The 15,708-nt window shown below is 59.1% G+C and overlaps 6 protein-coding genes across 6 annotated transcripts; 2 read left to right on the forward strand and 4 right to left on the reverse strand.

Annotated features, from left to right (window-relative positions):
- Positions 1–2,847: 2,847 nt before the first annotated feature.
- On the reverse strand, positions 2,848–3,198 carry A1Q1_00030 (uncharacterized protein; the record flags this gene model as incomplete). The annotated part of the gene is made up of 1 exon (XM_014328871.1): positions 2,848–3,198. One exon carries the CDS (start codon positions 3,196–3,198, stop codon positions 2,848–2,850), a length of 351 nt encoding a protein of 116 aa, XP_014184346.1.
- A 1,167-nt stretch (positions 3,199–4,365) lies between these two features.
- A1Q1_00031 (amino acid transporter) lies at positions 4,366–6,657 on the forward strand (the record flags this gene model as incomplete). The annotated part of the gene is made up of 2 exons (XM_014328872.1): positions 4,366–4,564; positions 5,147–6,657. 2 exons carry the CDS (start codon positions 4,366–4,368, stop codon positions 6,655–6,657), a joined length of 1,710 nt encoding a protein of 569 aa, XP_014184347.1.
- Positions 6,658–7,244: 587 nt separating this feature from the next.
- Positions 7,245–8,300, reverse strand: A1Q1_00032 (uncharacterized protein; the record flags this gene model as incomplete). Its single annotated transcript, XM_014328873.1, has 1 exon — positions 7,245–8,300. One exon carries the CDS (start codon positions 8,298–8,300, stop codon positions 7,245–7,247), a length of 1,056 nt encoding a protein of 351 aa, XP_014184348.1.
- A 348-nt stretch (positions 8,301–8,648) lies between these two features.
- A1Q1_00033 (sugar transporter) lies at positions 8,649–10,921 on the reverse strand (the record flags this gene model as incomplete). The annotated part of the gene is made up of 9 exons (XM_014328874.1): positions 8,649–8,910; positions 9,106–9,289; positions 9,355–9,520; positions 9,645–10,367; positions 10,468–10,523; positions 10,607–10,638; positions 10,687–10,757; positions 10,807–10,832; positions 10,882–10,921. 9 exons carry the CDS (start codon positions 10,919–10,921, stop codon positions 8,649–8,651), a joined length of 1,560 nt encoding a protein of 519 aa, XP_014184349.1.
- A 1,444-nt stretch (positions 10,922–12,365) lies between these two features.
- On the reverse strand, positions 12,366–12,919 carry A1Q1_00034 (uncharacterized protein; the record flags this gene model as incomplete). Its single annotated transcript, XM_014328875.1, has 2 exons — positions 12,366–12,572; positions 12,623–12,919. 2 exons carry the CDS (start codon positions 12,917–12,919, stop codon positions 12,366–12,368), a joined length of 504 nt encoding a protein of 167 aa, XP_014184350.1.
- A 1,260-nt stretch (positions 12,920–14,179) lies between these two features.
- On the forward strand, positions 14,180–15,367 carry A1Q1_00035 (4-hydroxybenzoate 3-monooxygenase; the record flags this gene model as incomplete). Its single annotated transcript, XM_014328876.1, has 1 exon — positions 14,180–15,367. One exon carries the CDS (start codon positions 14,180–14,182, stop codon positions 15,365–15,367), a length of 1,188 nt encoding a protein of 395 aa, XP_014184351.1.
- Positions 15,368–15,708: the final 341 nt, after the last annotated feature.

Genomic DNA, 15,708 nt, shown 5'->3' on the forward strand with positions numbered 1-15,708 from the left:
GTCACGAGGTCACCACACACCCTGTCTGTTCACCGATTCCACGGCTTCACCGCGGACTATGCTGCATCTTGCGTTCGGACGTTCCAAACACGCTCACCGGACCTTGGTGACGACCACCGAGGCGAGGGAATGCGGATATTGCTTCGATCCGAGCCCCAAGGGGCCGAAGGTGACAAGCAGAGGCGTGTGTGGTGTGTATGTGGCGTGTTGTGGCTGTTGCATGACCAGATGGAGGGGCCGGCGGAGCATGGAGTCGACGTACTTATAGGGCGTCTGTCCTGGAAGTGTCAGGAGTGCTGGATCCGAGCCCCCCGCTTCTGCAAACCTCTGCCTGCAGCTGTGTCTGTGCTGTGTGTGTATGAGTGCGAGACGGAGCAGACGGTGAAACCGCCCAACCACCATCCCAAAGTCGGCCAGTGAGAACTACGGTGGCACGAGCCTCCCCTTGGCTCCAGCTACGGTAACAGAGAGAGGCGGCCATCTGCGAGCAAGCACGCGCATGTAGAGTGCCGACTCGGAAAGTCGCCACTCACATGACCTTGCGTTCTGTCTTGGCTGTCGGGTCTCACGAGCTTCTAGCGTGGAAACTCCGGCCCGTTGCCCGCAAGCCTTAAAGGTGATCGATCAAGAACAACACTGTAAGGTTCGGACGCTAGGATCGGATGTCGGATCGGCAGCTGCTTATCTCGCTTGCAGTCAACAAGCTCGCAAGCGCATGCAGATACTGACCTCCCACAGCAATGTCCTTCAATGAAATCACCGCAGGTTCCATCACCTCGAGCGTCTCCTCGCAGCCGTAGCTGGTCGACACTCCGCTGCACAAGAAGCACAGACATCAATGGCGGCGTCGATGCTGCAAGTGACATAGGCCTACGATTCGCGAAACGCTGGCGTGGTCTGGCGATGTAGCCTAGTGCGGTGCGTCGAGAACCCCGACGCCCTCCATGTGACCCCTAGGCCTCTTGCTGATCCGTCTTCTTCGTCTTCCTCGGAACCGCAACCCATGCGCGCACACACTGTCGCGCCTTCCCAACTGTCAACTCTCGTTCTTCTTGTCAACGTCCTTTTCTTCTTCAAGACATCGGTCTCGATCGCTCAACCCTTGTCTGTGCTTTACACCTCTCTTGCCTTCGGCACTTGCACGTCCTCTCTTGGCCAAGATCGGATTCGACCCTGCCCTTGCGCTCCAGCCAGAGCAACATTCACCTCCTTGCACATTCGTCGCCACTCCCCCTCTATCCCCCTTCCTCTCCACGTCCCCCGAGATCTCGACGCCACCTCGTACTCGGCCTGAAGATCATCCGTCGCCACCACCTGCTTCACGGACCACCGCACCGGAACTTGTTTTTTTTTCGCGAAGTTCACCCAGCGCTCGGCCACATGTCAGCCAAGCCACCGTCCGCCGCGTCTTGGCCATCCGTGATGCACCGTCGTTCCCTGCCAAGCTCGTAAGTCGCCGGTCGATGCATTGTTGCTCTTCGGATGTGTGTCTCTGTGAGTGTAGTGGGAGCCGAACAGCAAAATAGGGATAGATGCGCCGCGCAGAAACATGTTCTGCTACGTCCCGCGACATCGGCAGGACACGAAAGGCGAAAGGGATGGCAACTTCGAAGACTGTCTGTATCTGGGGAGACTCCCATGTGCACTCGCCCAGTCCTCTTCTGCTCGCCATGTATGCAGCAGCATGCCGCGCGTACAACTGTGCTGCTGCTGAGGCATGTGCTCAACACCCATCGCATGCCCAGTGCTGAGTATCTTGGCACAATGCTCGCATACCGCGGAACCGCATGTGAGCGGCTGGTACTGCAGATCTTGTGGGGAACGCGACGCGGTCCGGTGGGCAAGTCGCACATGCCGAACAAACGAAGATTCCAAGACATGTCTAAAGTAGGACCGCGTCAAAGTTGTGTCGAAGCGAAACGGGCGACCACGTTTCGACGCGACATCTCTTTAAATGCTGTTCTCCGAGTCGCGCCGGCCACTGATGTCATTAGTCACCCGAACGGGTGTCGGCAGAGCAGAAACATGCAATTGCGCCCACAGGCGCCTGTATTGATCTGCCTGAATGATGTCGCGCTTGCCTGGATTGGCTGTGCCGGGTTTGCTGCTCGCGATGCCTCCATTCGAGAACAGCAAGCCGAGGAGTGCCGATTCTGCGTGCCAGTCTTCGGGCAGTCCATGTGTGGGAATCATTCGCTCGGGTTAGATGAAGGCACCGGTCTTGGCAGTCGTCCGTGAGCGATGAGGGACGCCGCAAAGTTTTTCTTCTTCGGTCTCCGCACGGAGCGTCGAAGCTTCGGGTACCCCATCATGGTGCGCAGATTCGATAAGCCTCGGCGCAAAATTGGATAAACCTCTGGAACGTACTCCGAACGCTGCGCAAGTCTGTTGGGCGCGCAGGGCTGCATCTGTTCCCCCACTCCTGGCCCCAGGCTTGCTCCACGGTGAGTGCCGCAGAGATCTCTGCACCCTTTCCGGGGCTTCAGTCGGCAGCGGGAGGGTTTGAGGGATGCAGGATCGCTTATCCTGGGCTCGAGCACGGGTACAGGGATCTGGGGATCAAGCATCATCCTGGCTCGACTGAACGATCGCGGATTGCAGACGAGCCTATGGGATCGCTGGATACTGCGGGCTGATACGCCCGTCGCTCGGCCACTGGGCGCCCGGTGAGCCGTTTCTCCTTCCAAGTCGCCGGCCATAGCTTTGGCATCAAGGTCCGCCGGTGATCAGCATACGGAGCTCGCGCGCACGCCCAAGCAAGTTCCGCAGCATGTGAACACCTGCCAAGCGTTATCAGGAGCTAGCATCACGGCCCCAAGATAGGGGTGCGAGACAGCTGCGAGGCTATCAGTTTCTCCTATCGAGCCTATCTGTGCTTTGGCTCGAGGGCAAGTTATCTGCAAGCTGTGAGGACTGAGCAACCGCGCAGACCAGCGGAGAGATACCGAGATCTGGATTGGAAAGGGTCGGGGAGCGATGCTTGCACGGTTCGAAATAGCGGATTGCCAAACATGTGATGCCGGGGAGAGGCAGAGGCTGATGCTCCTGGATCGCTGGGGGCGGTTCGAGGTATGTCACTCGCACGCTTGTGCTCGGTCGGTGGCCTGGATCGTCTGACACCCACTTGGCTGCGTACATGGCATCCGGGGCCAGGTGGGGTGTCGCTGTGGACTCCCACTGGGGCTCTCGTCCTAGCATTCTGCGGACGAAGGTTTTGTGAGCACTGGGACTGGCCGAACGGATCGGGAGCCAGGATACCAGGATGCCGGGCAGGACGATCTCGCTGCTGCACGAGGCCTGAGTCGGCAGGAGCGGTAAATCAGGTGGTGCGCCTAAGATCACCTGATCGAGCCCTGAGCCCCACTCTTGACGCCTCGCAGGATGTACGGCAGGACGCTGGCAGGACGCGGATGTGCCTGGTCCCCTGCTTCTCTTGGCAAACTGTGTTGACCGTCGTTTATTCGTCTGGGCTCGCCTTGGCCGCTCGTGTCCAGACCAGGCTCTGCATTGCCAGACTCGGAGCTAGCGCCGTTTTCTTGGTCTCGGTGCTGCAAGGTTTGGTTGCGCGCTTAGTCTATTTCCTACCCTCCTTTCGTCCAGTGCCGTAGCCTGTAGCCGCCCCCTACCGCCTCCTGCTCAACTCCTGGCCTTGGCCCTGTTGCCCTGCGTCAGCCGTGTTTGCCCCAACTGCCCCGTGGGTCGCCGTTCCCTCTCTCCTTCCTCTGCTACGATTGAGCGTATCTCTACAATCTGCAATCTGCAATCCGTATCCGGCCTCTGCCTTTGTACCTACGGTCATCCCTGTCTCCTGTCTCGTGTGACGGCGTCAGGCACAGACGGCTCGTCAATCGCTCGCCCACTCACAGCTCTCCCATCTCAGCTCGCCGTTGCAGATGGCCACGCCCGACGACCGGCAGGCAAGGCAGAATCACGCAGGACTCCTCCTTGCTCGGGTTAGGACAAGGCCCAGGAACCCAGCGCCCAGTCCTGGTGTCCTGGCATGAGTGGCCATGGCCTGTGTCCTCCGCTTCCCCGGTCCCTCCCATGCCGTCCATCTGCCATCATCAAAGCGTAGCGTACTCGCAGCCATGATCCGGACGCCAAGAGCCAGGCGCTGCGACAACCCATACCAGCCCGGCGACTATAAAGATTGCTTAGCTCTTGCCGCAGCGCCTTTTCCCCTCGTCGTACTTTCACTCTACCAAGTGTCCCCCGTCAGCGTCGAGCCCGCCCAGCCCCGGCATCGCGCAGCACACTTGCAACTACAAGTCGTTACCGCCCCCATAGGTAACGTCAATCCAGCTTATTCATCAAACGACCCACGCCCACGACACGACCAGTAAGCCAACGAAGCGCCCAGCAAACATGTCGAACAACCAGGCGTACCTCAGCTCGGGGTACGACGACGAGAAGAACTTGGGCGGCCACATCGAGGAGAAGGACTCGGCTTCGTACCAGTATGGCGTTGAGGAGGTCGGCGCCCCTGTCGCCGCGCAGGAGGAGGAGACGCACCGCTCCCTGAAGCCGCGTCAGATCAGTATGATTGCTATCGGTGGAGCTATTGGTGAGTCAGCCTGTATTGATGGCGAGTGAGACGGGTCCGATGGCACTGAGGTGCACCCGCATGGTCGCGAGGCATGCAGAAGGGATGCCCGGCCAATTGTGGCTGCTTCCCCGCGTCCCATTGTCCCCGTGACTCGGGTGATGGGACCCATGTGCGGGAGATGGGTACGCCAAGCCACCGCCCACCTGTGGGCTGTGGGTTTATTTGGCATAGATCGCCGCCCAAGCCCAAACCCCCGTTCCCCACCCGTGCGCCTCAGCGTCACGGTCCTACACGGCGGTACGCGGTACGCTGCGGTGCCTCCATGCGCATGCAGTGAATCTGCACTCCACCAGACCGGTTCCCCGGTGTGTCGCGGAGCCGGAATTTGTGTCGGGCTGCGCGTTGTGGTACCTCACCGTGGGTTGCCGCTACAGCCGGACGCTGCGCGTGAGATCGCGCAAACGCGCAGCAGCCGTCCCGTACGCGGAGCGTACTCCATTCTTGGCATGGAGCTCCTTGCAAAACGCCCCCCTCTATCTCCCCGTTCCCCGCCGTCATTGATCGTTGAAATGTAAGAGAGTTCGCCGCTGACGTACCCAGGTACTGGTCTCCTGATCGGATCCGGCCCCTCGCTGAACCAGTCGGGCCCCGGATCGCTGTTCATTGCGTACTGCATCATGGGCGCCGTCTGTTTCTGTGTCCTGATGTCCCTGGGTGAGATGTCGGCGGCTTTCCCCTCCAAGCGTGGATTCCCGGGCTTTGCGACTAGGACTATTGACCCTGCGTTTGGCTTCGGGACCGCCCTCGTCTACCTCTGCAAGTACCTCATTCTGTCTCCGAACCAGATCGTCGCCGGCGCTCTCGTCATCCGCTTCTGGAATGACAAGATCAACTCGGCCGCCTGGGTCACGATCCTGATCGCCTTCGTCGTCGCCATGAACTTCCTCGGTATCAAGTGGTTCGGTGAGGTCGAATTCTGGCTCTCGTTCATCAAGATCTTGACCCTCTCCGGCCTGATCATCCTCGGTCTCGTCATCGACCTCGGAGGCGGCCCCAACCACGACCGCATCGGATTCCGCTACTGGAAGGACGGCAAGGCCTTCGTCTCGTACCCGAAGAACGCTGGCCCCGGTGGTGCTGCCGGCCGCTTCCTCGGTGTCGTCAAGGCTCTCGTCGGTGCTCTCTTCGCGTACATGGGAACCGAGCTCATCGGTGTTACCGTCGGTGAGGCCAAGAACCCCCGCAAGACTGTCCCGGCCGCCATCAAGAAGACCTTCTACCGTATCCTGTTCTTCTACATCATTCTCATCCTCCTTACCGGCATGGTTGTCGACGGCCAGGGCCAGCTCCTCAAGACCGCTACCTCCGGCAACAACAAGACCACTGCGTCTGCCTCGCCCTTCGTCGTCGCCATCCAGGAGGCTGGCATCAAGGGTCTTCCCGGTCTCGTCAACGCCTGTCTCCTCATCTTCACCTTCTCCGCCGCCAACTCGGACCAGTACATCGCCTCGCGTACCCTCTATGGCATGGCCAAGGACGGTAACGCTCCCCGCATCTTCACCTACTGCAACTCGCGCGGTGTCCCCATGGTCTCTTTCGCCTTCACCGGCATGTTCATGCTCCTCGCCTACATTTGTTCGTCTGCCGACGGTCTCTCCGTCTGGTCCTACTTCACCTCGGCCGTCACCATCTGTGGTGCTCTTTCTTGGATCTCGATTCTCTCCTCCCACCTTGCCATGATGCGTGGTCTCAAGGCGCAGGGTATCTCGCGCGACTCTCTCCCCTACAAGTCGCCCTTCCAGCCGTACGCTGCCATCTTTGCCCTCTTCATCACCGTCCTCATCGCCATCTTCAAGGGCTTTGACGCTTTCATCGGTCCCACCTTCAAGTACAAGGACTTCATCTGCCACTACATTGCCGTCCCCGTGTACGTCTTTGGTTTCCTCATCTACAAGTTCGTGCGCAAGACCAAGTTTGTCAAGCCGCACGAGATGGACCTGCACACGGGCGCCCGCGAGTTCCAGGGTCTCGACGAGGACGACGAGGACGAGATGCGCTACAAGTCCATGTCCTTCAAGGACAAGGTCATCTACCAGCTCAAGAACTGGTAAACCATCACACATTCTTTCTCCACAAAGCCTGCCGGTCGTTTCGGGTGCCGGCGCAGGCAAGTACACCAACGACAACAAGAGTAATTAATCTTAATTGTAGATTTGTAGCAACGTAGGTCAGAGCAGCTAGCGAAGAACAGAAGCAGACTGTGTTCTTCTTGAGTTGATATGCATAGCCATAACGAATAGGCTGGGATCGGAGCAGATGGACTGGCCATGGCAGCGTTCGCAGTAAAGCCATCTCATGAGAAAACGCTAAGCGGGCTTTCGCACGGTCGAACATAGGGACTGGCATGGGATTCCATTCCCAGGAAACACCATGAAAACATCCACAAGGTCGGAGGGAGCCTTCGGTAGTTTCGACATCTCCCACGGCTGCCACTCTCCCCTTACACCTCAACGGTCACATCGAGATTGAAGGCAGCGTTTGCCGGTCCCACGACCTCCCTGGCGCGGCTACAATCGCTCCCTCGCCCTCAACAGAGCCTATCTTCCTCCCCTCGCCAAGTGAACTGATTGCTTCTCTGAGGTTGAGCAGTCGGCTGCTAATGATACATGCTACTGAGTCATTGACACTACATCCCATCTCACTTTCGATGCAAGGTCTCGCCTATCGGAGCAAGCGTGAACGACGTAGCCTTGTCGCCGATGCGCATGCGCATCTCCTTGGTTGAGATACGCCGTATGAAGCTGCTGCACCGGCACCCGGCCGCCACAAGTTCTACGAGATCCTCTCCGCAGAGGGGAGAGCGCCGCACGTACTCCTCGTGTATGCTGCTGATCAGGTCGTAGAAGGCGTCGGGGTCGTCCAGGATGTGGTCCATCCTCAGTTCCTCCGGTTCGGGCTCGTCCGGGATGATCGTCACCAATGGCTCGATCTCGTCGTCGTCAGACCTAGCGAACCAGGACTGGACGTCGACGAGGTAGAAGAATGTTTGCTTCCCGTAGCGTACATTCTCGGCCACAGTCTCCACCATGCCCTGCCACAGGCCACCGAGGTGCGTGTCCTTCGGGTCGCAGTTGGATAGGAGGACGAAGACATTGGTCCGCTGACAAGGCTCGGTGTTGTCGCACAAAGTGCCCATCGAGGGGTTGAGGTTGGCATAGTCCAGCTTCCAAACGACGTTCACCGAGGGGAGGTAGCTGATCGAGCTCATGGTGTGGCGTACGTCGACCGCATGGTAGATGACCACGGTGCGCGCAGGCGGAAGGCGGACGAAACGCATGGCCCAACGGTCGTACCTCACAATGCGAAGAACTTGCACTTTCAAGCTTGCGGGGAAAGCGCGCCAGTCTTGTACCCGTCCTCTGCAGGGCTCGTCGAGCACGGTCGACGAGACGTTCAGGTCCAGCACGGTCGTCAAGCTCAGGAAGGGGGAGACGGTGGACAGGCTATGGCCCCGCCAGTCACGCACGGCGCTTGCGGCCGGCCACCTTCCGAGCCCTTGGTAGGTCGGCCCGGCTTGCCATCTCAAGTGGCCCCAAGTATCGTCGACAAAGTGCTGAAGCAGGCGGCATGTCAGGCGCAGGCGCAGGAGAGTCTTTATGTCGGCGTCGTGGAAGAACGTGTCGAAAATGTCGTTGAAGATGTGTGGATACGAGTTGTAGAGGGCGGCGAGCATGGGGGCCGGCGGACGCGACATGCTGTGGAGGGTGCTTCGTGATCGGCGGTGGCGAGGCGGCGAGTGACATTCGCTTGGGCGACCGTCGCTGTGTTATAACGTCGAGAGACGAAGGGCTTGGACCATCTTTCGAGGTAATGCTGAGTGCTTCGGACACGGCAATGAAGAAGCACCGCATCATCCAGCTGTGGATCATGGGCAGGCAATTAGGGCCCGTGCATTAGCGGTGTCGATCTCCCTCGGCTGAAGCGGACCGTAGGTGTGTGCGCATCAGTAGATCAGGGCGTCAGTCCGAGCTGAGACTGGCATTAAGGTTCTTTCCATCTGAACAAACTATGATACACAACGTACTGCAGAGAACACAACACATTACTTGGTGAGGACAGCGGCGGCGCGGACGTGCTCCTGGTGGACCATCTCCTTGTCGTCGATGGGGAGATGCTCGCGCACGGTCGGCTGCCAGTTGTTCGTACGCCAGGCCGGCGTGCCCGAGCGGTACATCTCGTCGACCTCCTCGAGGGTGAGACGGCGGGTCTCGGGGATCATGAAGTAGACGTAGAACACGGCGACGAGGAGGACACCGGCGAAGATGAGCAGGATCAGAGGACCGATGTCGTCCGCGATAAGAGGGCTGGAATGTCAGCGCTGGACTCGTATGCAATGTGAAATAGCCGTCTGCGCCCCTCGACCAGTGTAGCCCAACCGGGGGCGAGATGCGCGAATATAGTGGAGGGATGACAGTGTGTGGCGCTGTGGCCACATCTCTCAGATTGCGCCGGTTTCGTTTCGCGCGCCCGACAATGATGCCATCTCCAATAGCACTCACCTGAAGTAGCCGAGCATGAAGTTCCAGAACCAGTTAGTCGCCGAGCCGATGGCGATTCCTTTGGGACGAACGCGGAGCGGGAACGTCTCGCCGAGGATGACCCAGGGAGCGGGACCCCAGAAGAGCGAGAACGCCGAGACGTGCAGGATGGCGAAAGCGATCATATGTTGCCTCCGAGCTTGCGCTTGTCCTCTGGCACGTTGTGGCTGTCGGTGTAGAAGTGTCCGACGAGACCGGCCACGATCGCACAGCAGAACATGAAGGCGGCACCGGTGATGAGCGAACGGCGGCGGCCGACGTGCTCAATCGTCCACAGAGCCGGCATGACCATCACAAACGAGACGGCGCCCATGATGACCTGGATCGTGTACGAGTTCAGGCTCTCAATCTTAGCCGCTTGGAAGAACACGGGGCCCTGCAATGGTTAGTTTTTGACAATTTTTCGAAATTTTTGTGGCACTCCTCCCGAAGTCCTTTCCACGACATTTCAACTCACGTAGTACTGCGAAAGTCAGCGCTTTTCTCTGATTCAAACTCACGTAATAGAAATTCTGGCCGTTAAGCTGTTGAAGGAACTGAATCATCATGCCGTTGAGCGTGCGCTTCCACATGTGGCCCTTGAGAGAGAAGAGCTCGAGCCAGGAGCCCTTGCCCTCGGCGTTTTCAACAGCGACGGCTTCCTCGAGCTCGACCAGCATCTCCTGGGCCTTGGGGTCGTCGATAGTGCAATCATTCAGGGCCGCGATCGACCTCAGGGCCTGCTCCTCCTTACCCTTGCCGAGAAGGAGTCGGGGCGACTCAGGAAGAGCCCAGGCGCCGAGGATGAGAAGCACGCCCCAGATGATCTGCAGGCCGATGGGAATACGCCACGAGGCCGAGTTGGGGATCTTGTGCGTCGCCAGGTCGATGATGTAGGCGAGGAAGAGGCCGGAGATGATCTGGACCTGGTAGAGGACGAGGAGGGAGCCGCGGATCTTCTTCGGGGCTGCCTCACCGATGTACAGAGGGACAATGGCCGAGAGCGCACCGACACCGAGCCCAGAAACGAAGCGGCCGACGGTGATCTGCGCGAGGCCGAAGGAGGCGAGCTGAATGACAGTGCCGACAGTGAACTGGGAGTCAGTTTGGACGCTTGGCAGAAGATTGAGAAGACGCCACGCCCACAGAGAGGGCGGACGAGTGAGGTGGAGGTCCCCCACCCAGTGGAGGTCAACACCCCGCGCCATGAGATTGACACCTGCACTACACACGCCGATCTTAGCCTACGCAAGCTTGTGTGCGAGGCATTTCCGATGCGATGCGAGTTGCAGATCACCAAGAGCTTGCGCAGTCCGCGTCTCATTCCGCTGAACTGAAACTCACCATCACAGACCAAAACATGATAGAGTACTTGCGCCCGAGACTGTCGCTAGTAAGAGCTGGTGGGCATTAGCTTTCCATCATTCCTTCGTGGAACGTCTTGGCCTGAAACGTCGCGGCCGTGCAGGCAAGGGATACTCACTCTGGAGGAGTGCACCGAAGAACGTGCCGGCACTAAGTAGCGATGTAATGATACTCTGCCGCTGGGACGAGAGCACGTACTCTGTGCCGTTCCACTGGCCGAACTGCTTGACAAAGTCGGGCATGATCAGGCATCCCGAGATGTATCCGATCTATCGCAGTCAGTATGGTGAAACGCGGTTGAGGTCGCGGCAGGCTCACGTCGTATCCGAACACCCATCCTCCGACTGTATGTCAGCTAAGCCCAGGTGGTATCGCAGTGCCGATAGTACTTACACGCTGCGAAGAAGCAGAACAAGACTGATTTCGACACCATGGTGAGTGGCGTTGTTGTGATGGGTCCCCACAGCTGATCTTGCGACTTTTAATATATGAGACGAGTTCCCCAGGTCCCTCATGCTCCCCAGGTTCCCCCGAGCCCCCCGCGGGGCGTCAGGAAGGGCTCATCGCGATGCTCCGAGTGACGCCGTGTGTACCGGTTGTTGCTTTGGAACAGGAACAAAGGTGCAGAGATGTGATACCCGCCCGAGTCCTTGGTGCCCTGCTGGCCCTTCTGGCTTGCTGGGGCTTAGCGGGCCGGGTGTGCCGGTGTCCCCGTGCTTGGCCGCATGCTGCACATGCTGGGGCTTGAGCCTGAGGAAGAGGTTCCGGGGTAATTACCGCCAGATGGTCAGGGCCTGATATCCGCCCTTTAGCCGGCGCTTATCCTAGAGGCACATGGGCAGAGGTCGGCCGGCGTTCTCCTTTCTCGTGCTCTCATCACAGGCGATTATAGGTCCAGCGATGAGACGAGAGATTGGGTTTCACGATGCGCCGCATGTCCTCGATCTTCCGCAGATCTGGAACCAGGTTTGAAGCGAACAGAAGATCAAGTTCTGGTGGTAGTACCCGGCCAATCACATGGGCCCACTCGTTCCCCATCTCGGACGCCTTCGCTGTAACTGCTGTCACATGGTCGATCTCAAGCTTCCTACGCTTGCGAAGCAGTATGCAGAACACACACATCGGCTCTGATGCTTCTAGTGGGCAGAAGTGTATGCGTTTCAAGTCGCCGATTGAGACAGTGGAACTTCTGCAGCATCTGCATCAAGGCTCGCAGCGAGTGATGGGGGGGATGAAATAGGAGCATTTTCGGCACATTTTCGGTGATTTGTACCTTACAGATTGCCGGAATCACTGTGCTTAGGCGTAGTCGCCGTTTGTCGGCCGCAGCATGTGATCACCCGGCGTATCATAGTGTATCTTTGCAGGCAGTTGTGGGGAGCATAGGATGTCAGGTGTCCTTTGGCGGCTGTCCGGCTCTGCACGCGTCATACCAAGGCCATCTTGGGAAGAGAACACCCGCCAGAGGGCTGTCAGACGGTGGCTTGGGTGCCACCAGCTGCCCAAGCCTCACTGTCATGTGGGGCATGTCGTCAGCCTCCACGGGTGTCTGCAGGGCTCCGCATCATGTGCTCGTGTGCTCCTGCGCTCGGCAGCTTCGGCTTCCTTCGGCCACGGGTGTTGCTGAGGAACGAGGCGGGCTGAATGCTCAGAATAACCGCGCTGACTCCGGCACTTCGCTCATGGTCCGCATCTATAGTGATCCATAAACATTGACTTGCTAGAGCAATCCTTGCTCACTGTTCTATGACTTCTGACTACGGACCGGCCTCCAGTCCTCGGCCACCCACGACTTATTTAGCTTCTCTATGTTTGTTCTCGACTGTCGTTCCGACTTCTGAATGCTGCAATGCCAGCGGGTCGCAACTCGCGACTCGCTACTTGTTGTGGTTGAAGAGGAAGTTCTTGGTCCTCAGCACTTCCAGCGGAGTGTCTCGCGAGTCATAGCGGGGCGGGCGCTCCTCTCCAGGGAGCGAGACGTAGGCTGTGCTCCCAGACAGACCAGAGTACGTCGACGCCGAGCCCTGCTGGGGCGTGTCCGTGAACGGGCTCGGGAGGCTGTCCACGGGATCCTGATCATCGAGCTGGGGGTCAGCGTCGGATTTGAAGTGTGAACGTCCCCCGAGTCACTCACGATGAGTCCTTGCTCCTCCTGCTGCATCTCCCTCCTCCTCTGGCGATCCTGGTACTCGATCTTGGCGCAGAGGTAGCACCCGACGATTCCGGCAACGACGAGGCAGACGATGCCGAGAATCGCGACGCTGGCGATGATGACGATCTGGCCACCTGTTAAGCCATGCGCGTCCTGCGCCGCTGACCGCGCGAAGAGAAAGTTGGCGTTGCGGTCGGGGATGGGGGACGCTGAAGCCGGGCGAAAGCAGAGCGCGAGGACGGTTAGGAGAAGCGAGGGGCGGAGAGTGATTGCGAGCATGTTGTTAACGTTCTGTCGCTAGGTGATACAGTGAGTGCTGAGTGGTGCTGCGGTGTGATTGATTCTGTTGAGCGCTAAGCTGCAATGCCAAGGCGGAGCTCGTGTTCGCGTGAGCGAAGTCGATAGTCAGCAGCAAGTGTTAGTGGGCATACATGCCATCGACTGTGTTTATCAGTGTTCCAAGTGTTGGTGCATAGCGTATCGCAATGCGCACTTTGGTGGGAACGACGCGCAAGCAACAAGTCGGAACCGAGTGCAGATGCTGTGCTGTGTGATCGCCCTGCACTACGGGTGGGCGTTTGGCTGGGCCTTCCGGGCATTCCGTGCTGTTGATCGTTACCGAGCCGGGCATTCCGATGATGGGGAATGGGAATCCCGGCGATCCAGCGGATGTCGCTGCGCATGCTGCGACCTGTGTGCTATGCAGTGAGGTGCACGGCGTGACGGGGAGGGAGTGAACGAAAGGAGAAGCGTTGATGAGTAGAAGTCAGGCGCGTTGTGGATCTGGCAAAGTGTTCATCACAGGATCGTCGATCACGAGGAGTGGGCTCAGCGCGCAGCGCTGATGTCTTTGTTGCCGATCTGCATCCGTCTGGCGTGCTGGTAGGGTGGGAGGCAGCAGGGCTCGCGTAGATGTATTGCAAGGGCTGCTCGTACCATATGACTTCCATTGAGCGTAGATGGTACGCCGTCCCGCGCGGCCCTGCCGTCCAGGTCAGGGCATTCTGGTGAGCTGGTGTAGCTGATGGAAGGGTTTCCTGGTCTGTTAAGCGCGATCTCGACACACAAGGTCATCTGGCGACGCTTTTACCTTACACCTTAACACCTTACACCTTGACATATTACAGACACTACGGTCGCGTGCATGGAGATCGCGTTCCGGGATCGGTCGCTCGTTCGGACGGGCCAAGGCTTCGCGGCGGGACCGTCTCCACGCCTCCACAAAGACTCGCGGACTGCACCGCGGGGTATGACGGACGCACAACCCTAATGCACGGCCAAGTCCTGTAATCGCCTGCACGTGATGATTAGCAGGGATTACAAACAGTTGTAATCTTCGGTCGCCCGGACGTGCCTTTGCCGAAATGGCCACGGTTTTAGTGGGGCCGATCACGGCGTCCTCGGGGCCAAGCACCCCGTCTGCGGGGCAAGTTCAGGCAGGTCACCTGGTCGCAAGATCCGGCGACGCACACAAAAGCAGACGGACCACGAACCCAAAGTTGTTCTTCAGCAACTCCCACACACTGGCACCTCATCACCATGGTCAAGGAGACAAGAACGACAGTTGGCATCATCGGCGCTGGCCCGGCTGGCCTCCTCCTCGCGCGCCTCCTCTTCAAGGCCGGCATTGACAGCGTTGTTATCGAGTCCAAGGATCGCGAGTACGTCGAGCAGCGACAACGCGCGGGCATTCTCGAGCAGGGATCGGTCGATGCGCTGCGCGAGTGCGGCGCCGGCGAGCGCATGGACAAGGAGGGTATCCCGCACGACGGCATCGAGCTTCTCTTCGACAAGCAGCGCTACCCGATCCACTTCCCCTCGCTCACGGGTGGACGCCAGGTCATGATCTACGCGCAGACCGAGGTGTGCAAGGACCTGATTGCGCTGCAGCTCAAGGAGGGCGGACCGCTGCACTTTGAGTGCGAGGCGCTTGCCGTCGAGGACCCCAAGACGGACAACCCCAAGATCCGCTTCCGCCACAAGGACGGCGAGGAGGAGATCCTGTCTTGCGACTACGTCGTCGGCTGTGACGGCTTCTGGGGCGTCGCCCGCAAGGCCATCCCGGAGAGCATTGCAACTGTCTATGAGAAGACCTACCCCTTCGCCTGGCTCGGTATTCTCGCCGACGTCCCGCCCTCGAACGACGAGCTCATCTACGCTCGCCACCCCCGCGGTTTCTCCCTCCTCTCCATGCGCTCGCCCACCGTTTCGCGATACTACATCCAGGTCCCCGCCGGCGAGGACATCAAGGAGTGGTCTGACGAGCGTATCTGGGACGAGATTGAGAAGCGTACCGAGACGAACGACGGATGGAAGGTTCAGCGCGGCCCGATCTTCCAGAAGAGCGTCCTCCCAATGCGCTCCTACGTCCACGAGCCGATGCAGTACGGCCGTGTCTACCTTGCCGGCGACGCTGCTCACATTGTCCCGCCAACGGGCGCCAAGGGCCTGAACCTCGCTTTCGGCGACGTCGTCACCCTCGCCAAGGCGCTCAAGCACAAGGTCGACACGGGTTCCGACGAGCTCCTCAACAACTACTCTGACCGCTGCATCGGACGTGTCTGGCAGGCCGAGCGCTTCTCCTACGACATGACCAACCTCCTCCACACCGACCCCAACGCCTCGGCGTTCGAGGACCGCCTCCAGGTCGCCCGCCTCAAGCGCATGGTCTCCAACCCCCACGCCGAGACCGACCTCGCACTCGCATACACTGGCTTCCCGTTGTAAAATTATAGTCCCAAGTCCGGTTGTCGTGCTCATACACTCTCATGCATTTGGTCTTCAGAAGGTACCACTCGCTGCACGCTGCCAACTTTTGTCAGCCTCGTTGCAGGGCTGACTCAAGCCACAATCGGCACTGACCGGCGCCCCGCAGGCGACCGGGCGCAAAGGGGCCAGGTCGAGCGCTGATTATTGGCAGATAGGAAGTACGCAGATAAAGGAACAAGTATTACAGTACCACAGCTTCAGCACAAGACGAGTTACTTCTAGTGCATCTTCGTAGATCGATGTCCAGCTCACCAGCCGCCGACGGTCTGATCATGCCTTCCGTCTGTCCGCCAGCACCG

This window comes from Trichosporon asahii (assembly GCF_000293215.1).
Source record: "Trichosporon asahii var. asahii CBS 2479 unplaced genomic scaffold scaffold00002, whole genome shotgun sequence".
NCBI lineage: Eukaryota > Fungi > Basidiomycota > Tremellomycetes > Trichosporonales > Trichosporonaceae > Trichosporon > Trichosporon asahii.